Source organism: Tympanuchus pallidicinctus, unplaced genomic scaffold (genome assembly GCF_026119805.1).
Source record: "Tympanuchus pallidicinctus isolate F22 unplaced genomic scaffold, pur_lepc_1.0 scaffold3, whole genome shotgun sequence".
Lineage (NCBI taxonomy): Eukaryota > Metazoa > Chordata > Aves > Galliformes > Phasianidae > Tympanuchus > Tympanuchus pallidicinctus.
Window position 1 is genome coordinate 11,017,213 of NW_026294747.1, and position 23,727 is coordinate 11,040,939.

The 23,727-nt window shown below is 40.4% G+C and overlaps 1 protein-coding gene across 5 annotated transcripts in view; it reads right to left on the reverse strand.

Moving 5' to 3' along the window:
* Window positions 1-23,727, reverse strand: part of PLEKHA7 (pleckstrin homology domain containing A7) — a 139,847-nt gene that overhangs the window by 91,994 nt on the left and 24,126 nt on the right. For 2 of the 5 annotated variants that reach the window (XM_052694734.1, XM_052694732.1), the window contains exon 1: window positions 3,630-4,065. The exons of 2 other annotated variants lie outside the window; for them this stretch is intronic. In XM_052694734.1, coding sequence (XP_052550694.1) covers window positions 3,630-3,700 — 71 coding nt within the window. In that variant the 5' untranslated portion in view covers window positions 3,701-4,065. Of the gene's footprint in view, window positions 1-3,629; window positions 4,066-23,727 lie in introns of those variants that run through there. One more of the 5 variants, XM_052694733.1, reaches the window with a different exon arrangement.

The window sequence follows — 23,727 nt, forward strand, 5'->3', positions numbered from 1 at the left end:
TACTCAGTATTATTGTATGTCTCAACTTGAGCAGCACCGTTCTTGTGAATTTGGATTCTACCACCTTTCCTCAAAGGTGAAGTTCCAGCATTTCATAGGGCTGCAGAAGGTTTGGATATGGTTAAGCCAAAGGACTATGCCAAATGTAATAAGCCCTAAGAAGTATTAGAGAGAATGAAACACTGAAAACCATGAATTCCCCACACTATGTGGCTTTATATTCCAGTCATACAAATGCATGCTTGGGCAGCCTGGCCTGGTGGTGGGCGATCCTGCCCACAGCAGGCGGATTGAAACTAGGTGATCTTTGAGGTCCTTTTCAACACAGGCCTTTCTAGGATTCAATATGTACAACAAGGGCATCTTGACCTCTAGATGTGTGTGTCAGAAAGATTCTGCCTGAAAAGAAAACTCATTAAGAGCATTAGAGTCCACCAGCCTAGCATCAGTGACCTCACACAAACATTAGCAACTGCTCTACGGCTGAGACTGGGTTGGGACTTCGGTTATCTCACTTTTCTGCACAAGAAAAGCTATGAAGCTCTTACTCGAAACACTTTTCTCCTACTCCAAAATATTTCTGAATGTGTTTCTCTTTGAGGCTAATGTGAAAGTATTGACAATTTTCTAAGATGGCTATAGCATAAAAATTTCCTAGTGGATACTCTTGGTAAACGTGGCTCACACACTAGATCCTTCTTTTTCTCTTTGCTAAAGGAAAACTCATGAAGCTACCAACAAGAACCACTGGCAGCTTAGAACAAAGGGAAATAACAAAGGTTCTTATAAGAAAGACCTCTTGTCATGCCAGGTTAAAACTGGCATGACAAAGAAAAAAAAAAAATGCACGAGTGTAGTCTTGCAAGTCCTGCCAGAAAAAGCTTTGTTCTTAATCTCTACTGATTAAGGTTTATGAAAATCATAACACAATAAACATATTTTCAAAGACTATCTTTTGAATGGTCTCACTTCTGTCCTATCTGAAATATGACACAAAATTAGCATTACAACATCAAGCAGCTGCAGAAGATGCAAGCTACCTGGCCAGTGCCATCCCAGCTGATGTGAGATGGGAGCTGGTGTGTTAACTGGCACACTGTTGCTAATCAGCTAAGGCTCAGCCACTGGTACTGACTTTACACTTGCTGCTACTTATCTTAAGCTACAGAACTCACAGATGGTGATATTTTCTTTGAATCTCTACACTAAGAACCAATCATATAAAAAACAAAGACTATAAACTACTTGAGGAAGTGTTTTTCAATCATGCAGAATATTTTCTACCACTACTGTTTAGATCAGATCCCTTATGTTGTGCCAAGAAAGAAGCTTAACTGTCACACTCAACATAAATGCTGTTGTTTTGGTTCTTTTCTCAAATATGGAAATGCTGCCAAGAACTTCCAGTTTTGCACTCCATGGGTATCAGAAGTGAGTCGCAATATGGCTGGAGATGACAGCCACCAAGCCAGTGATGCTCAGTGATGCATTCTGCAGGCAACAGGCAAGCGAGGGCAGTGCTACCCCAAGTGACTCTGTATGGCAGACTGCTCCTTGGTCACTTCCAAGGCAGGAAAGCTTACCTATGCAAAAGGCAGTTTTCTGAAAACAGAACTTTTCCAAAACTCAAGACTTGGAACTGCTGACTTGACACCATCCCAGATGCAAGCCATATTAGATTAACATGCCAAAATATGAATTTAGCATAATGTATATTAATCCTCCCTGCTCCACAGAGCCATTTATGATAAACAGTGGTCTCATTGGAAAATCTTCACTCACCAGAGCCTAACTAGTTACTAGCTTGAAATAATCCTAATTCAACTCCATGTCTGCAAAGTTTATTGCACCCCAGTTGGAAATGGCCACATATCACTTTTCTGAAGGAATGTTCTACGCATGAGGCCAAGCTCTAAAATGACTGCAGGTAAAAAAAATTGTACATAGCTGGATCTGTCAAGTTATTCATGGTTGCACGCTATGCACAGGATCTGTTTTTATATTTATTCTATACTAAATCAGTAAGAATGACTTTGCAATGAAATACATATATCTACACAATTCTACATCTTCAAAACTGGATTTAATGATCTAAGATGCGTATCACATAAATCATCTGAGAATTATCGAACAAAGCTTCACTGAAATGCAAAGTAACTGCCTATAAAACCAAGGGAGAAACAAGAAGGAGAGAATTCAAAACTCCAAATGTCAATAAACAACAGGGAGCCAGAAGTTCAGTAACTTTAGTTCCTCTCTTTTCAGAGAGGTGAGGACTTGGAAGGCCCTTCATTCATTCTGCCCAGAAGGTAACAGAGAAACCCCAGGAGCTGGGTGGTAAGGTCCAAGCATTTTGAGTGCTTCACTGAGCAGCTAACAGATTACTTCTGGGAAGAGATGGAAAAAAAGAAAAAGAAAGAAAGGAAAAAAAATATATTGCTACAAGCAACCACTGTGGTTGACCTTAAATGGCTAACTCTGGTTTCAATAAAACTCTACTGCTACCTTTGACCAGGCAACCTGGTAGTACTACTGAGAAATAAATAAGGAAGTAAGTGAGGGTGTTTACTTCAGGGAATACACAGGAAAGTGGCCAAATGAACAACATGCAGAGCTACCACTCTTTCCATTCCCAAAAGGCTATCACTGCAGCCTTACAAAACTAATCTATGCCATTTTATATTCCACAGTTCACAACATCCATTTGCCAGGTGCAGTCTCTGGATATGAACGTGTTAATTATTAACTTATTCCCTCATGTTTCTCTTTAAATGCATTATAGAAAGACGAGTAACAGCAGAGAACTCCTGTTACAACTCAGATTTTTCCCTATGTTGCAGCACAAGAGGCAGAGACTTCAGATTTAGACATAATAAAGGGAGATCAACATTCCTTGATTAAGGTGTGCCAGAAACCTGACACCTCAGCCAAAAAAGTACTGTAATGCATTCCCACTGATTATTATGCAACATTACAGCCTTCTACAGCAGGAAAGGTAATTGCATGGGTAGAATCTAACCCACTCTACAAGACTGTTCAACAGCACCCTTGGAAGGAAGGATTTTTTGTAGGACTGCTGAATCAAAACGAAGGCAGTAAGAAGCCCACACAATTAAGCTTTATCACAAGCATCTATCACTTTTACGCACACAATGCATATGTTTTGTGAATTGCTGTCCTGAAAGCATAATGGCAGTTAAGCACTTTTGTTTACCCACTTTATGCCATTCTGCATGAAAACGCTTAACATGACTCATACTTTCTAGAAATGTGTGATTTCCAATTCTCAGCAACATAGATACCCAATTCCCAGTACAATGACTGAAAAACCAGGGTGCATAATTCACTTTATAAATCTCCAAGGTTACAGCTTGATTCTCCCAGGTAGAAAAGCTCTAAAAACATTTAGTGTTTAAAAATAAAATCTTGCTTAAAATAAATGCAAACCTAACTATAAACTCAGACACAAAGCACTTAAAATGAATTTATGTTATTCATCACCTTCATTCTGACTTCTTATACGTTTTCAGCCTGCAAACAAACCTAAACAACAATGTTGCAAACGCAAGCAGCATCCTACAGCCCGATCCAGCAGCACATGAAAAGATAAAACTTAAAACACGCTATACCTGCATGGCACCTGGTAGAATGGGTATCCTGGGAGAGGCACAGAGTTCGAAAATCCAGACTGACTCGACATTGCCTTCAAGGTATTGTATCCACTTAGATGGCTCCAACGCTCTGCATGTTAATTCCTTACCAAAAACAAACGTGTGCACGTATCCATCTGTACGTTCGCTCCGAGCTAACTAAAGAGAAACCAAGAGCATATTCAAAGGTCTTGAAAATACTGCCTGCATTATCAAAACTGCTTCCTCCGTAGCGAAATTCCTCAAAGCCAACACCCTCGTGACATCACGTACTACAACGCCGTCGACACGCAACTGTTTCAGCAAGGCAAGGGCAGCCCGGCGCTTCCGACTCGACGCGAAGCCCCGCACCGCATTCCCGCTGGCAGCGCGGTGCCGCGCAGGCGGAGGCAGCGACCGGCCGCCTCCAGCAGCAGCAGCCCGGCTCTGGCAGCCGCCCAGGAGGCAGCACAACTTATTGCCAATGCCGCAAATCCCTCCCATCGGCTAACGAGGAGCGGGACTGCGGGTGGAAGGCGATTTCAGCCCGCGACGAGGATTTCCTTGGAAATGCATGAGAGCCGTGACCTTGAGCACAGCGACAGTCAATCCTTTTAAAATTCTCAGTTAAACCCACGATGCACACGATTGTTTTATAAGCACCGTCAGAATGCATTTCTGCACTTTACAGGAGTATTAAAAAGCACATGGAGCTTTCCTCTGCTAATAAAGAATTGCACCATGCTACCTTTTCAAACACGGGAAGGCAGGAGGGGAGGCTCAGAGCCGGGATTTCGAGCAACATTACTTCAGCTACTGAATAGAGAAATGAAGTTATCTGCCTGCACTCCTGCAGGATTTAACTACAGTTTAAATCAAAGAAATATCAAAAGCAACATTTCTTTTGATATCAAGTACAATGACGAGTTACATGAAAGTTCATTCTGTGCATGCCTTCCTCGGGAAGGGGAAAGACATTTACCAAGCAGGAAGGCAGGTGAGCAGCCGGGCAGCATGGCCAATGTCAAACATAACCATGGGGTTATTTACCTGCACTGCTGAGCACAAAGCGGGGGTACGGTGCTCTCATGTGAAGACTCGCTTCCTTTTAGCAGAATAGTAACTAGAACAGATGTAAAATGCATTTCATTATCTGTTCCGCCCCCACTGGAGAACATTAAAATGGGTAATTTAACTCACCCACATGTTATTTATGTTTTGTCTCTTAGCTTTGGAAGACAGTCAAATGGATTTCACTTGGCTTATTGCAAGTTTCTAATCAATATCTCAGCCATGAGGAAATCCGTGCAAAACTTTGTCACTAACTTCAGATAACTTCTAACACTTGACTTAAAATAATGGAAACTTGTTCTTTCATCTTTAATGCACCTTAAAGTAACTCCAACCTCGCTGAGACGCTCTGTTACTGATTTGGAACACTCAGCTGTTCCCATAGTCTGAACAGCACTGTGATGTTTCACCTTACTAGGTGTTGAGGCATAAAAAAGGGCACTTTTATTTTGCAACATGATATCAACGTTTCAAATGGAGATGAAACAGTAGGGGAAAAACAAACAGGAGCAGCAATCAGAAAACACATAATGAGGACTTGGTGCTCAACAAATTGGGAACACTGATTAATTAACGATCACGCAGAGATCTATCAAGTAGATGACTGTTCCCAACACAGGAATCCACCACCAGCTGGTGACTGTGCTCACACAAATAGCACAGGCCGCTGCTTCAGGCACCAATTCCTCAAGTACCATAAAAGTGCCAGAACAACACAAGCACAGCAAGGTTTGCCCACAGAAGAACATTTTCTATAAGCCTAATGGATACACGTGCAGGCTGCTGGACACATCACTTAGCAGTTTTTATACCTCTCCCTGCTGTACAGAAGAAACTACACAAGGCAGGTCAAGCACAAACGATGCCTGCTATCAGCTGAACTTCTACAAATAGGCTTGAAAAATGGTTATCAGAAATATTATGTCTCTATGGAGCAGGAATTCCAAAACCCACTGCTATCATAACCCACACAGGCTGTGGGATAAGGCCACACAAGATGTCCTGCTACATTCAGACACAGCAGCCACCTCATACACGTGTCCCTAAAGCACCTTGGTCTCCATCTTGTATATTCACGCACCTTTTATCTGGTGCCTGCTTAGCAGCAGTCAGCATTAGCACATTCATCCAGTAATTCTCATCTCAGAAGGGTTTTCCTTAGTCCCAGCCAGGATTTCGGGGGCTCCCATTTGATTTGCCAGCTTAGTGTCAAGTCAGCAGATTGCAGGCTTATAAATCAGGGCCTGCTTCTGACTTGCCACACCATTCTGCAAAAATCACTTAGTAACCTTAACGCCTGGCTTATCCACATAACAAGGAAAATACTGGCTGACAGCAGAGGAATGATGCGAGGTTACATTTTTTTGTAATTAAGTATTGAAATCCTTTGATTAAAGATTTATGAAGGGATAATACGGCTGTAGTATTTGCGGGAAAGGATGTGTGGGAATATTCAGAAGAGAGCCTTCTTTTTGTCTCCTGCTCCTAGCTCTAACAAAACAGAAGCCTTCTTGGTCTGAAATTTCAATTTAGATATAAAAGCCACTTACCTTTTAAGATGTGGTATAAACAATACAGTTTTTAAATGGGTAAAGAGCATTAAGTAGCATTTAAAGATGAGAATATCTAAGCTGACAATATGCAAACAAAATCTGAATTTAAAGTGAACTTAAAGACACAGAATCCTTCACCTGTAAGCATCGTAACTGGAAACAGGAAAGGAACGTGAGGCACAGGATGGAAGAGGGATGGGAAAATCTGGTAAGGACCACAGAGAAAACCCCCACAGAGGGCTACTCGACATTATCAGGTGCCCCTGTCACTTCTTCACATGTGCCACTGGACTATAGCTGGACCTCCATTTGTCAGCCATCATCATGAAGGAGACAAAAAGCTTTCCCTTCCAAATGCGGTTCTGTTTGTCTGCATTTGGTGCCCGTACTTTAGTACCCATAAACAAACTTCTGAAAAACCCAGCACATTCGGGTTGTTTGGCATAGCATGCCACATTGTACTTAAAGGCTGTGCTGGAACAAAACTAAACAAGAAAAGCAAGTATAAGGCATCAGATTTGTAAGTTCCAGAACTTACAATGACCTTACTACTTGAAAGTAACTGAGCTGTTAGCTGTTACACCATTTAACCATGCTAGATGAAAATGGATGCCGTAGAGGAACTGCAGCAATTGCTTGAAAGACGGGAGAGAAGTACTAAATACAATTATTTTTTTAAACAACAAATTAAAAAGGTTCAGTATTTCAGAGAAGTAACATTCTTGGTAAACTAATGGAAAATAAGTTTAATTTTAAAAGGCAGATTGAAGGAGAAACAGAAACTAACCTCATTATTGGAATCTAAATTAACTTCATAAAATCTAGATCATAAGCTCCATCAAACCTAGGCACACTGCAGACAGTTACGTGATGATATATCAAAATGCATATAAAATGTTAGTATTCATTAAAAAATAAAATGAAGTGCTGTGCAGAATTTATTGTAAAATCAATACCATAAACCAGTAATTTACTCCTATATTTTATATTTGATATTTTCCCTGTCTGAAAAGAGATATTCCAGACACTAAAATAGGGAGAAAAAAAGGATACAGAAAATGGAAGGAAAAAAACTACATGGAGTTTGAAAATAAGTGACCCACACAAAGAAAATATTAGACAAAATACATCCAACATAACGAAAGGTACCTAGAAGACATAATGGTATTTTGATTGGTTGTTTTTTTTTAAAAATCTCACATAGGAAACATATTAATAGGGACATATACAATAGCACTGTAGAAGAACGGCAAATCTGTAACTGATGGAGAACACTATCACCAAAACCCCAAAATTCAAGAGTCAAAGACTAATTGGGTGTTCACACAGAAAATGAAAGTATCCAGAGGTGGTAAATGGTAAAAACATAGGAAGCAAAGAGGATTTGAAAAGAACTTGAGAGAAAATGTCCATCTGAGAAATCGGTGTCTAATGCAGTTGCTGAAGGATGGCTTTCTCTCTTTTCTGCAGCAGAACACTAGGTTCACTAATAATATCTCTGGTCTTGTAACTCATCACTGGAATGACTGAACGTTCTTTCACTTTAGTTTCCGAAGAAAACTGTAACGATGTAATGATTACTGTCGCTAGAGAAGGTGCAGAAAAGGCAGGCTTCTTGTTATTTTCAAGTAGGTTACATCAGGAAAAATAGAGAAAAGCATGCAACCTCTAAAAGAAAAAAGGCAGCACTTGAGGAGATGCTTGCATTCAGGCCTCAATTAAACTGAGGTTTTCAAAGCAAAATACACATCCACCTACCTCCTTTCAGGTACCCCTTTAGCCATCCACCTAATACCTTGTTCCCTGCCCACTTTCAGTAGCTTCCCACTCCTCCAGCCCCTCTTTCCCTCCTCTCTTTTACCTCCAGGAACTATTTCCAACGCAGTGCCCTTCTGTTAAAAGCAGCTTCACATCACGTGGGAGGCACTACCCACAAAGGCCTACTGACAAGCTTGTTAAGCTCAGCATCCCATTTGGCCTACATAAACATGGCTGTCTGTTACCCATCCTCAGCCTCCATTGGCTTTACATCATCACAGTAAGATCCTCAAATAGAAGTGAATATAGGAACGTTTAAGAGTAATCAACGGCTGACTGCACAACTAAGAGTGCATATTTTACAAAGAAATGGGAGTTTCTCCACAGTTTCTCCATATGATCCCTTTCCTATACTGCCGTGTCCTGCACAACCTCCACAGCTCTGACAGGTTCCAGTTCCACATCAAGGGAAAAATAAAAAAATAAAAAAATACATCTCCTGACAAGGATTCTATTTATGTAATTCTTATACCCCCTGCCTGCTCTGCCTGGCTCTACCTCATGACTAGTACTTGAAAGCACTCCTTTCTGGCTTTGAGCCCCAAGTGAGGTGCCACAGCAACTACCTTGCCTCTTCCACTCTCCTCAGATGGTGTCACTCCCCACTTTCAAGTAGCTTAACGCTCCATTCCATCTACTCTCCCTTAGATACTCAAGAACCCAGACCTTTCCTCTGGCTTCCCACGTTGAGACTGCCATCATTCTGCTATCGTCACATCCTGCAGGACCTCCAGACTCAAGTTACAGCAGGCTGTGCCACAGTGGCTCACCAAGCATGACAGAAAACACATGGCAGGTGGAGGGCCATGTGTTCTCACAATTACCCATGACAGCAAGTACAGGAAGTGCATGAGCTAGAGCTGAGGGCTGCAATATTCATCTAGATTTCAGATAACCGACGTATGATCTTCCACTGTTCAGCAAGCATTCAGGAGGAAGCCAAACAACTCTTCACTGTGACCAAAGGTCCCCAATGACCCACTGACCCATAAGCAAATCAACACGGCCAGCATCCTGCCCATCAACATCCACTAAGAGAAAAAAGGTAGCACATGAGTCATGGTAACCTCCACTGTCAGTACAAGCTGAAGAGAGCACAGACCAGACAAAAATGACTTGGAGGTACTGGTGGATGGCAAGCTGGACACGAGCCAGCAACGAACACAGCCCTGAAAACCAACCATATCCTAGGCAGCATCAAAAGAAGCGTGGCCAGCAGGGTGAGGGAGGTGATCCTGCCCCTCTGCTCCACGCTGCTGAGACCTCACCTGGAATACTGCATCTAGATGTGGAGTCTTCAGTGCAGGAGAAACACAGACCTGCTGGAGTGCATCCGGAAGAGAGACACAAAACTGATCCAAGGAATGGAACATCTCCACTGTGAGGACAGGCTGAAAGAGCTGTGTCTGTTCAGTGCGGAGAAGAGAAGGCTCTGGGGAGACCTGAGGCCTTTCAAGTACATGAAGGGGGACCATAAGAAAGAAAGAGACAGGCTCTTTAGCAAGGCCTGTTGTGACAGGACAAGGTGAAACGGTTTCAAACTAAAAGAGTGGAAATTTAGATTGGATATAAGGAAAAACTATTTGTACAATAAAGGTGGCGAGGCACTGAAACAGGATGCCCAGAGAAATAGCAGATGCCATATCCTGGAGACATTGAAGGTCAGGCTGGATGGGGCTCTGAGTACCTGATGTAGCTGTAGGTGTCCCTGTTTATTACAGGGATTATGTCCCTATTTATTACAGGGATTAGATGACCTGTAAGGGTCCCTTCCAATTCAAATGATTATCCTCTGTGTTAGAGGAATTGAAAGCTACTCAGAGTTGGGCAAGGCAGAACTATAGCAGTGCAAACCCATAATCACAAGAAGAAATTTGCTACTTTTTCCAAGTCCCATGTTCTTAGCCAGGCTGTTCTGCCCTGCAGCTGGCTAGATCAGTCCACACCAATTTGCAGGATAAACAAGAAAATCACCTCTTGTCAACAATAAAACACTGGGATGTCTCCTGGAACAGAAGATGAATATCTAGGCTGTAAAAGAACCTAGAGCAAGTAGTGAAACCTCACATTTGCAGATTCACTGGGTGTGACACCGACTGGACTAAGCACCCTCCTTGTGACCTTGCCCTCCCCTCCAACGGCAATGTCAGCTGAAACCAGAGCTGCAGGTAACTTGTGGCTGGAAACTATTAGCTTTTGGGCTTAACCTGAGCATTACCCACAGATGGGTATACACAGATGTTATTCCACACCTGTGTACAGCTTGCATCACATGTCTTGGAATTGTAAGCTACCAGTGAGCTCTGGAGGGATGTTCTCATCCTCAGCATTATAGGAAGTGCTGCCCTTCCTCAGCCCAAACCACCCCCACGACCTTTACTCTGGGTATGGAGTAAACATGTCATCTAGCCACACTGCCAGGCTCGTTCCCAGCAACCTTTCACCTGCTGGTAGACTACAGCAGTGACTACTGTTGCAGGAAAGCAATAGGTCAGGAAAGCAATAGGTGCACAGCAGTAGGCACCAATGACAGCATTTCACCAGTCAGAGCTGCTTGCCTGGCTTTGGATGGGGTAGCTGAAGGACAGAGCTGCAGCTCTTCCCAGCACTGCAGCGCTCACAGCACCCAAGGGCAGTGCTGCACTGCGCCGAGCTCAGGGCGCATCGAGCAGCCTGGCACAGGGAGGCTGCAGCAGGGCTGGGGAGCGTGCCAGCATCCTACCGGCCAGGAACTGGGGAGAGAGTTCCAAAACAAATCAAGCCAAAACAAAACACACACACAAGAAAAAATTTCACAACCCTAAAGCAGCCCCAAACAAACCAGAATCCCAGCCAGTTCCTCAGAGAACTTTATCTAATTGGCCAACGTGTGCAAGACTTCCCTATAGTTCTACATAGGAAAATATTTAAGACATGTACCAGGTACTGACTGCCTCCTGATACTATTTGGGCAAGATAGATCCATTTTCTGGGAACTACATTTATAAATAGAAGAGTATAAATCTCGTGTGCTGCAGAATTACCATGTATTCCACACTGTTCAAGGAGAGTTACAGAGTCATTGCTGTACAGCACAATTCAAGATTCCTAAAACTGAAATACCTCTTCCGAACAACCACCAAAACCATAAATACATTTCTGTATCCAAAAATATAAATAAATGCAGGGCCTGAGACGGGATTATCTTGCTTAAAAATAAATTATATGAGATAGAGACAAAAAAAATTACTTCCAGGTGAAATCATTGATCAAAAAATAAGCAACATAACTGAACTTAGATTTCTTTGGCAGACACAAATTCTATAGGAATACATTTTTGATAAAAGCTAGCAGGAAATGTGATATTTCATCAAACACGGATGCACACAAACTGTATCAGAGTGATAAAATACAGTCACCAGGAACATACGTACGAGGCGGAATGCTGGTATTATAGCAATTTTAAAAATAACTCTGCATTTAGAAGACAGCTCTGGGTTTCTCTCTCCCATGACCCTAACAAATCTCGATTTAATTGAGCTACCAGAATGCACTGAGTTCCCTGGTAGAACAGATCCAACTCTCATTAATACCAACCAAGCAGATGCTTACTTAACAGCATCCAAGCCTCGCTTTGCTGCCTCTGGGTGCAGACCCAGAGTAGGGAGTGTGCACATACAGGGCTACAAATTAAGCAGGTAGAGACTATTTTTGGTCTTCAGCATAAATAAGACAAAGTCTATCGAATGGGAGAACTGTCATTGTGTCCTTTTTGATTTTATTTTATTTTTTTTAAACTCTAAGGCATTTTATGGTAACAGCCCTGATATCTACGAGGAACACATTCATAATAACAGATCAACTGTAGCTAATGCCTTGACAATTGCTCAGATCAAATACCAGCTCATAGAACAGTGATGCAGATAGAAATCAAGCATTCATTTCATTTTCAAGTCCAGTTTGTAGAATTCAATATGGCTCTAAAGAGCAGGAGTGAAAAAAATAAAAATGAAGAGTGTACAAACTGCTGAGGTCAGTGACAAATGAAAGCCATTCCAAAATAAGCCTTCCTAATTAAGGCTTCTAAGCCAGAGCTGGCTTGCATTCAGTTAATTTCACTGTTACCAGTCACCTGAAATATTCTTGATAAAATATTTTTAGTATTGACTTCAACATATTAAAACCAGTTGAAGGTCACTGTGAGGAGGAAAAAAATAAAGCATCAGACATAGGAAGGATGGCAACATCATCCCTAAGGCTACAAAATAATTTTGAGAACTTCATAGTTAAATTAGTTCAAAGTTAAGTGAAGATAATCTTACTATATTGTAATCTGAGCACTTGAAAAGAAAGAAATCACATTCATCTGTCAGTCATTGGGTTCTATCCACTGAATTCTACCTTTTTGTCCCCAGAGGAACACCTGGACTACCAGAAGCAGAGAAGATGCCTTTCGCTTATGAGACAGAAATGTTGAGCAGTAGTTTTAATCAAGCTTACATCACCCCAATCTCCTTGAAGGAATATTTAATTGCTTAATTAGACAGATGGCACTTTCAACTGTACTTGTATTTTTTCATTGCACTGAAGAACTTTAATTCGCTTAGCCCAACTTTTACTTTTGCTTGGTCAACTCGTGTCACCACATGGCGGTTCAGCTCTATAAACTCAATTATTTCAATCCACTGTGTTCTCTAAAATTTGGATATTCATATGACTATTTCTGAACAGCCGGTTGTTTAAAATCCACATTCTATACTGGTGTAAGAACTTACTTAATTCTGGCATATCCTTTGCTCTGTCACTTTAATCTCCAAAAAAAAGTAATGCCAGCGAATCCTTTAAATTCTGTTATTTTCTTTTCCATTATCACACACAATCTTGAAACTGAAGAAATGAAACTGAAGTATGAAATAATAAAGTATACAATACACATTTTAATCACAGTCACGCTGTTAAAGACTAAACAGTCTCCATAGAACTCCAAAAGATTGCTGAGATCTATGGAAACCCCAAACACAAGCAAGCAAACTTCCAAACTTGGGTGGCAGTGTGCAAGAGAAGAGGGCCACATGTTTTCCAAGAACACAGAAGACACTCCTTTGCAAAACAAAGCACATAACTAGGACGTACCTTAAACCACACACAAACATCCCAGATGCAAACTAATATCACTGATTGTATTTTGACACAACTTCAAGTTGTAAGCAAGAATCTTTTTTTGCAGACGTCTGAATCATCTGAAGTGCTTCACTTCAGATAAGAAACTTTACTTTTCTTAAGAAAAAATGCATAAGTAAACTCAAACCTGGAAAATCTATCACCATTACAAGGCAAGGCAAGACTTCATTTGTAACTGAACTTCTGACTGCTACAGCAACCTAATCACTTTGGATTACAAGGCATTACAAACACTTCCACTCTTCATCCTCCTAACAAAACATATTCAAACGTTTTGAAATAATGGCAATATTTATTCACTTTGATAAGAATTAATCATCAATTTGAAAACAAAGTCCACAATGACCAAGAAATGATCCTACCTTTCTTGTCAGATCCTTCACAAACACGGAATGCAAGCACTGGGAGAGAGGTGGTGCTAACAGTCTGCGCCAGGAGTACCCAGCATCCACTGACACAGTAGCTTTGCTAAATTATTCCAGATAACAGCATTCAACTTCCAAGCAGGTATTCTAATCACAAAACAAACTTTGACAAACATGGTACCGAATCAACACAGCACATTTAAAGCTGCAGGGCTAGCAAGAATTTGGTACAAAACGCTTAATGTTGTCTGAGGCATTTTAGTACCCAAAAGCAGGAGAAAATAGAAGGTTTGAAAAGAACCACTGCAATCTCTTTGCAAGGAACCAGCACCAACACAAACCTAAGACAATACTTTTTCATAGAAGCGTTTACAGACCATCAGCTTCAGTCAGTCATTAACCTTTCTCATGATTAAATCCGAGGCATTCCTAAGTATTCAAAAACGAAGTGCAGTCATTATAAACCAACCACGCTTCTCCTCTCCCCATTTGCTGAAAGATTCATTAACTCCATCAGTCCCTCCTCTCCTTCTGCCTAGTGAAGGAAGGGAGATGAGCACAGCAGAACAACCACCTCCCACTGTCAGTATTTCCTCCTACCAGGCAGCAGGGAGAGAGCAGAGAAAGAGGACTCTGGTTTGTACACCAGTGTCAGAACTTTAAACTGGCTGAAGAGAAACAAAAGGAAATCAGCTCACACGATGCAACTTATAAAGCTCTGTGCACTTGGTATTAGTCCATTTTGCACTGATGGTATTACCTCTCACTCCTGGCGATGCCCAAATATGACCACATCCAGTGTATGCTTCAAGACAAAGGCAATCGATTTCAATACCAAAGCTATTAACTGGGATATGATATTGTAATAATTCCTAGAAACAGGAAGCCAACGTTTTAACAGAGTTGCATTATTTGAATTTGTTATGTGAGTCCTTATTCAACAATTTTGGATGCTCTGATGACAGCAGCTTTGCAAAATTCTATTTGAGAACAATCACTTTCTGTGTTTCCTCCCATCTAGAAGAAGCTAATCACCTTGTTATATGAAGCAAAATTAATTATTATCCTTGAAAAAAAAAAATAGCCCTCCTCAGACTAATTAAACCAAGCAGAGCAGAAATAGTTACTGCAGGAATGATTTTAAGGGAAGGCCTTACAAAACTGGATTCCTTTTGGGGATGGGTGGATTACATCTGTAAACTTCTCCTCGGATATATGAATTAAAAACATCTCTTTTGCTTTGCAAAATAGTACATTTATTAAAAGAACCTTGAAACGTTCCAATGATCACTTATTTAAAGTAACTGAGTTATCAGGAGTTGCTCTGCTCTTTCTCTTAAAGCTGCCTTCAAAGTACTGCTCATCACAGGATGGCTTCTGGTCCAACCACTCCAACCTGTTGAGAACTTTTCTGTAACAAACTTCCTCAAGAACCAACCAAAAATCTCACTGTAACTGCTCCCGGTAATGAAGTCATTTGGTCTCAATAATACCCCATGTTAAAATAATTATCTAACATCTTACGCTAATTTAAGTAGGCCACACTGTTTCTATTAAATTTGCCTTAAAGCTCTTCCTAATATATCTAGCTGCAAGAAAAGGTTTGGTTTGTTTTTCCTCTAAAACGTTGTTCATGTAAAATTATATATTATGCAACCCACGTTCTTTGAGAGCTTCAACACAGCGTCTGCCAGCTCTGTCGAAGTCCAGAAGATGCGTTACGTACATAACATCAATTTTGTTATGCAGCTGATACACAGAGAAGCCTTTGTGAAAATGCCATGGTTTATGACTGCACAGCAGAAATGCCTCCCATACTTGGAGCAGAAGGGGAGGGGGGAGGCACTGCGGAGCTGCTAAGAGTTTACTCTCATGGCTGAAATGCTCTTTGTAGCTCCCGTGACCCTTGTTGTTCCATGCCTTTGTAGTTGGGCAGCGCTCAAAGGAGCAATGTGTGAGACATGGCAGAAAGTCAAGGAGGTCTCTCTTTATATATACACTGTATTTACATACAGCTCACATTTTACAAAAGAAGGTTTCGACTGAAACAAAATACAACATAAAAAAGGCAAAACCAGCATGTTCTATTATTGAGGGATGCAATAAGAAACATTTGGAAAACTACAAGCCTTCTGCTACCTTTCCAGGTCACATATACAGGTGAGAAATTAAACTTTTCCCCAAGCTTTTATTCTACTCATCACCTCAGGATCACAACCTACAAAGCTGAGAAATGCTCCCATTACTTCTTATTTACCTAATGGATGAGAAATGAAAATACATGCAAAGAAGTGCTCTGGAAATAAATGCCAGGCAACCACCTCCACTGAAACCTAACTGACAAGGAGTCCTAGCAAAGTGACAGTCCCTTCTACCTCAGTGCTTGCTTTTAATCGCTTTACATTTAATTGCAGGTGCCCACAAAATTTAAAAGCTAATACCAATCTCTGCTTAATACAAAATATTTTAAGCTGAAATCATCACATTAGTTAACAGTAGCTTAGTCTCGCTTTGAAATAATATTTACATAATGTTACAACAGCAAATGTTGTCCCAGACATTCCTAGGGGTACATTAAAAATAGAAACAAGCACGTACAAGGCTTAGAGCAACATCAGGGAAGCCCCTGCCTGGCAGCTGTGCAGTGCTGACAAACGTTCATTCTTCTATTTTATCCAGAACTATCACTAATTACCTGTACAACCTGACACCCGTTTCCACGCTGTGCAATCTCACAAACTGCACGAGGCAGATGGCAATGAATTTTTCCCCTAAGGTCCCCAACGACATGCGACTGCTGGCAGAAGCACACAGCATTTTGCACATCACTTTCTAGTTCTAAGAGTAAATAGTTGATAAACATCCTACAAAGACCACACAGAACAGGACCACCTCTGCCTCAAACAAACACACATTCTTTTCCCCCATGTATTTAATAAGTTAAAGATCCCAAACTTACTTCAAGGTCACTCTATGCAACCTGAAGGGTTTTCTCCCTTAAAAAGGAGAAAAGAGACATATTAGCCTTTAGACTAGAACAGTGAAGAAAGCAATATACCACAACAGCTGATACAATTACAGGTTAATAGAAATGAACTTTGAACAGTGGCATCTGTGTTACTTGTGATGTCATTTAAACAGAATAGGAGGAGATTACACATCGTATGCATGCGATGATTACTGGACTGTTATGACATCTGAAAGTGAATGTACAGAAAGAAAGAAGCCAAAGCAGTTTCAGCATGCTAAGCTTCTCTTCTGCACAGAGAAAAGGTATGAAGCCACACAAAGCTTTCATACGTTTTAGACTTTTGGCAAAGAAAGAATGTTTATGTAAGAAGCTCAATCTGAAATCACAATGGCTCTAGAGGTATTTGAAGACAAAAAGAACTCAAATTGACTTCTCTACACCAAGAAAACACTTCCCTCACGTGCGGCACATCTGGTCCTACAGAGCAATTACAGATGGAATATCAGGGACTGTGCAAACCCTTATTCTCTAAGATCATACAATACACAAGAACCACAGTGTAGAAGCAGTAACAGATTTCCTCATGATGGCAGCACAAACCATTCTGATGCAGCACTAAATGACAACACCCATTGTTCTCCATGCAATGCAGGGAAATCTGAGCTGCTCCAGAAAAAGAAGTTACCATTATTTTTTTCTGCCTCTACATCAGCATTCCTACACAACTTTATGGAACCATCTTTGACTCCCAGGATTACATAGGAGAATTCACACATAGAACTGGTCAAGAAACAGGAGATTCCACACTAACGAGTGTTTAGACAAGTGATAATTAATGCAACTACCCTATATGTCTAATTGGATTTTGTACCATTTGTATCCTTCATTTTGTAAAGTCAGTGACAACTGCAGAATCCATGCAGTTGAGGCATCACCAAAGGTCCACAAAGAATGACTTGCCATTGTGTTTTGTCTTTTCTAAGAGGCTCTACATTGCAAGCAGGATGATACTGTGACTTCAAAGGCTCCGTAATTTCCTTACAAGTAGCAGTAATTTAAAAACTGCTTATAAGGATTCTGAAAATCTTGCTTCTTCTATTTTTGACCTTCCACACGATACAAAGGACAAGTATCTACGGCTAAGAGAAAGCTAGCTACATAACTTTTTAAGCTGTAAAATCTAAATTCCATCTACACTTGCATAGATTTTGGCGTACAAATAAATTATATCAATTAAGTCTTTGTTGATTAAGAACAGGTTTGAGATTTAAAAAAAAAATGACCAAGCTTGGAAAGACTTTACTTAAAGACTATCAATAGTGCATTCATGTTTTCCAGGTTATCCTGGAAGAGAGGAATTGCCATTCCACCTCCAAAAGCCCATCACCTCACTCTTTAAAAGGTTGATGTCTCCCTCACAACATGCCATGGCAGTTGCACTCACAGTTGTTCCATGGCCAACTTCCAACAAAATCAAAGTTTTTGATAATGGTTCAGTAGAACATAAGGTAACCCAGACCACAGACAGACCAGGTTAGAAAGAGCCTACAGAATACTGTTAAGCTGATTGCAGCAAGGGGACAGTTAAGTCCCAGAGGAGAAGAGGCAGACAAGAGTGAAAACCTGAGAGCAGTGCCATTGCTGTTTCCGGCTCAACTCCATGAGCTTCGTACCTGTCTGTGCCTTTACAAGTGCACCAAGCCTCACCACTTGTTTCTCTGTGATAACACCACGTAGAAAATAAACATCAAAAGTGCATTTTGCTTTACTACATATTCACTTTGACCATCTCTGCTAAAATATATTCCTGAATACTTATCACACAATTTGCAGTTTTACACTATCTCTGATTAGTCACCAACTACTTAGAGGAAGCAATCTTGAGACTTTATCAAACTGAAGATAAACTAGCACACACCCTATTTCTAGATGTTAATAAAGACTGAAAGAACAAACACTTAAAGTGAAAGGAAAGAGGGGGGAAAAAAAAAAATCAGTCTGCTTTAGGCAAAAAAGCAGCTGACAGAAACACAAATGAAAGCTTTAACCCACGCAATCAGAAAGGCTGCATTAGTCCCAGAAGAAGCTTAACTTGCAGTATGTATTGGAATACAGCAGAACTGCACAAATTGGCATTCCTGGACACACCAAGGGAATGTTCCTGCGTGTGGACATAAAAGCCAAAAGCAGCAGTGAGTGAGTAAGTTTCCTTAACCATAACTTGGCAATTCTACCTCCACTATGGTAAGAAGCAAGGTTAACACCAATTTTCTCAAATCAGACTCAGATTACAGTGAGTGAAAAGATGGACTGTATCTTAATTTGAGGGTTCACAGTAAGATTAAAACAAACCAGCAGCATCCTTAGTTTTTAAGCAATAGACTCACTGTGCAGCAAACAGACACCACATCAAAGATGAAGTCGCTTTAAAGTCTAAATCTCCTGAACATTTATTGTTTCTAATAGAATTATTATTGCTCCACAAACCTTCCATTCTCTTCCTTCTGGCAAAGACACAGGCAGAGCTTCACCACGTCGTCTCTGCTAGCAGGATTTTTCAGATGAGCAGCAAATATTGGGACCAGCTGGAGCTTCAGAAAAAGATTGCCTCTTTACTAGAGCCAATAAACAGAATACACCAGAGGAAAAAGCCAAGTATTTTATCTAAAGTAAGAGGTGTAACAGATTTTTCAACCTAGTACACTTGCGTGTACTAAGGCATAGTAAAAATAAGAGTGCTGAAATAATTTACTGTCTTTTGCTCCTTTAAGTGAGATTTGGTGAAAGAAACACGATGAAGTCCACTGAAGTCATATGAAGAAATTCCCCAGATGTTATTAGAAAACATGAATTCTGCTGTTTTCAGCAGTTTTTCAAATGTGTAATGAAATTGTCGTGGCCACACTGTGATAGAAAGCCTAAAACCATCAAAGGAAGCAAGTGGAACTGTATGACAATCTGTCATATTAGGGGGGAAAAAAAAAAAAGAGGTACGTATGGCAAGACAAACTTTCTTTTCCAAATTATTTTTCACTCCAGACTCATCTCTCATTGTTATGGTTTAGCAGATTTTTTTTTTTTTAAATATAGAAACTTTCTTCAGTTATCAAAGTTTCAACTTTCAGGGCATAATTCATCAAACACAACTTGAGGTAAAAGCAATTTGCAGGCTTGAAAAGCAAGTATAACATCCAAACTCAGATCCAAAGCGTGAGCTAGCAGCTGAAAGCAGAGATAATACATGCTGTTCACCTGACAGTGAGCTGCTCAGTAAGCAGAGGATCCCAAGCATGAGCCACCATCAGAACACGGCAGTGAAAAAGATAAACTTCAATGCCCACATGCACTGTGACATGTAATTCCAGAAAAAAAATATACAAAAAAGGGAAATATTTTAAACAGCCCTGTTTCAAAATGACTTCATCAAGCAGATTTACAGAATTTCTGTATCTGGAGCAAAGATCAGGACAAATCAAGCAGCCTGTCATTTACAACAGCTAGGGCACATTGTTCTATAGAACATAGCAGAAGGCAGAAGATGCTGAGCTGAAGCAAGGCCAGCCAGCATGTGACCCAGTGACTGGTGAGAGCCCTGCAAGGCCCTGATGGCCGGGGCATGTCACTGTGCAGCCATGGCTGTGCTGCATTTGGCTCAGAACTGGTGCTGCTGGCTTGTGCTGTGCCACAAGGGTACATGAGCTAGGCTGCCGTGCAACCCAGTGCACACTGCAGACAGGCATCAACACATACCTCAAGCAGCCTCTCGTTTGGTAGGGTGTGGGGCTGTTCTGTTTACAAACAAACCAACACAAATGCCAGTGAAGGGAAAGGTGCCCACATCAAACAACAGGGATGGCCAACAGATAGTGGATTGCCACTAGTTAGTACCAGCCAGAATCTAAAACAGCATTCCCAAAATTTCTTCATTCCCAACACAATCCAGTAGGTACAGGAAATAATAATTCTAAAATGGAATATACTAGAGGATGTTGGATTCCAGTTAACTGCTACATCAAAGAAAGTCACCTGCTCACTGCTGCTAAGGAGATTTTTGTTTTCGTAGGTAGCACTGTGATAACTACCCTTACATATATTACAGCAGTAAAGGACTATCACATAAAACAATATTGCAACATACTCTGTTAATATAAGGAAGTTAAAGGAATGCTTAATTTAGCTATCTTCATTTTTTTTTTTCAGATGGATCTTCTACTATTTCTTTGTCATTTTAAGTACATCTCTTCAAAAATTTGTCAGTTTATCCATTTCCATAATAATGCAATGCAGTGGAATTAATTTATTTATTTTTTTTAACTAAAAACTATTTTAAAACCTCACACCACCACTTACTATAGCAGTAGAGTGACAAATTAAGCTACTCCAGCTCCAAAACGTTTGGCAAAGTTCACTCCTTTAAAAACTCAGAACCTACTTTCTTCTGAATCTAGGATATGCAAAAGAAGTCTTTGGTCTGTAGTATCTGAGAAGATAACCTGCTACAGTTAGCTATGCTAAATACAAACTAAGATCTAACTCTGTTTTTTTGTGTTGATTTTTTTTCCTTAACTACCCTTTAAATGAGCAGTGAGTGAGAGATAACAAAGCATTACAGCAGAGCAAGAGGGCAGCAAAACCTTAAGACTTCAAGTCACATTTTAGCCTGCTGGGAAAAGAATACGGCTTTCCCAAGACATGAAGGCATTAGATTGTGTAATACTTTAAAAAGAAGAAAAAACTCCTTAGATTCTGAAAACAATTCCTTTAAGTCCACAATAGCCTGTTACACTTAAGTTTTTGTTCCACTAAAAACTTCCAAGAAAGCTCTAACTGGACAGTGACTGTTTCTAGGGTTAAGAGTTCACAAATTCCCACTCTTCAGCCCCCAGATTTTCATTTGTGACTCTAACATGGCTATGGATTTGCGATAGCATCACTGATAACAATGGAGTTCAGAAACAGTAGTTTGATTTAAAAACAAACAAACAAAAAAAAAAAAAAACCTTTTTTTTTGTAAACTTAAATGTCTAATTACAAATACTTTAGCACATACATGTCTCTCTAAGGAAGCTCTTTATCATTCTTCAAACATACACAAAAGTCTTTTACAAAAAAGCATTCATCTATGTTTGTCAAATGTGCCAAATTCCTTACTTGCATTGTTATACAAGCAAGCTGAGACAGAATAGCACAGCACTCTGCTCCAGTGCAGTAAGATGCTGAAATTCAGATGTCTGTACGGTATGGTTGTTTATTGTGCTTTCTTATAGCCATACTTCACAAATAAAGAACTAAAGAGGAACTCTATGCAAGAAATGACCAAAAACCAAGGTTACCAAGTCTTCTACAATTCCACAAAATACAGTTTTAAGCAACACAAGAGCACTAGAGGACACTGCTGCCATTTAGAGGGCTCTTGGCAGGCCGGAAAATATGTTGATAAAAACCTCACACCATACAACAACAGCAAATGCAGATTCCTGCAGCTGAGAAGGAATAAACCCCTGCAGCAGTAATGGTGGAAGGCTGGCTGGGAAGAAGCCTTGCAAAATGGTCTTAGGGGCCCTGGTGAAGAGGCTGAACACTATTTATGTAACACTATCATGGGATAATAATAGCAGGGTGGCAAAGTCTTTGGTTGCAGCAAATGAGAAGCAGTCCAAACGCAGCAGCCACTGACACAGAAAGGAAAGAAAAGAGCTGCTTACCTTTGGAAGGCCTCAGGTAGGCAGGGGTCTCCAGCAAGAGATACCCTCTGCTCCACTGCCAACCCTTAAATGAGGGCAGGAAAGGGATGGATCCTGGCTCCACCCTTTCTGGTCACTGAGTTACACTGCATACACGAGCTCCCCCGGGTTGGCCCTGCCTTTTCACCAGGTGCTCCATCACTGCTTCAGGCCATCACTTAGCATTTGCACTGCAGTTTATTACATAATTTTCATTCCTTATCTTGACATCTCCTCTACATTACAGCATAGAAACACAGAAGACATGCAAGCAAACAAATGCAACTGCCTATCCTCCTGAATTTTCTAACACAAGGAGTATCAGGAAAGTGGGCAGAAAGGGAAAGATGGCCTTTAGCTAAAAAACATCACTTAGTACACCAAAATAAGCTGGCTCACTGATGAAGAAAAGCTCTTGCAGAAAAGCATAGGCTAACAAAAACCATTACAGGAGCCTCACCATGCTCTGTAGACTAAAAGTTCCTTGTCCCTGTCATCCCCAGAAAATAGGTCTGTCAGAAACCAGTTTGAACAAGGATCAGCCTCTGTAGTTTCCAAAAGGACCTTCCTCACACACAGAGCTCCGTTGGTGCTTCAGCTGCAGTCTCTAGAATAAGAGCATACTAACACACACCACTATTTTCAAGGAGCTCAATGTTCCTGCGTGGAATAAGGATGAAGCTTCCATAAAGAGAGAAAAGCGAAAGTAAAATTACACTATTAATGCTCAATTATCTACCCAAGAGAGGTGCAAACAGCGAGCTCTCTGAAACATGAAGATTTGTAAGGTGCTTCCACTTTTAAAAAGACACTATGTTCCTCTAAAACCAGCTGGGATAAAAGTTTTTATTACACTTTATTTCAATATGTTCTCTCCTCTACGCCTCAAGAATGCCTGCAAATCCTGTATATAACCCTACACAACTCCATTCTACAGATTCATCAAGAAATTTTCCTGGCTTAAACCTATATTCTCCAAAGCATATTAAAAAACATTAATACTTATGCTCTGCTCAACTGCCATTTGTAAAAGTATATTTTTGTTTAAATCAAAATAAATTTGTTTCTATGATTTTATCCTTTCTTTCTTTTTGTACTATTTTTGTAATATCAAAAATTACAGCTCCTCATTAAAAAAGGGAGGCACCCAGCATCACAATCTTGCATTAATTACAATCTGATATTTCTAGCAAGGAAGAAATGCCATATAGATTGCACGGTCAGCTCATCTTTAGGAAATCTATCTTTTCCATAAAAAAAAACAAAACAACAAAATACCCTTACATAAACAGCACCCTTCTATTTACACAATTGATACCACAGAGCTTAAATCTGTAATCATCTCTCAGTGGTTATCATGCCATAATCACCTCCTCGTGTTAACTAAATAGTTTCTTTCTCAAAATAAAATTATTACCAACTCTCCCCCCACATACA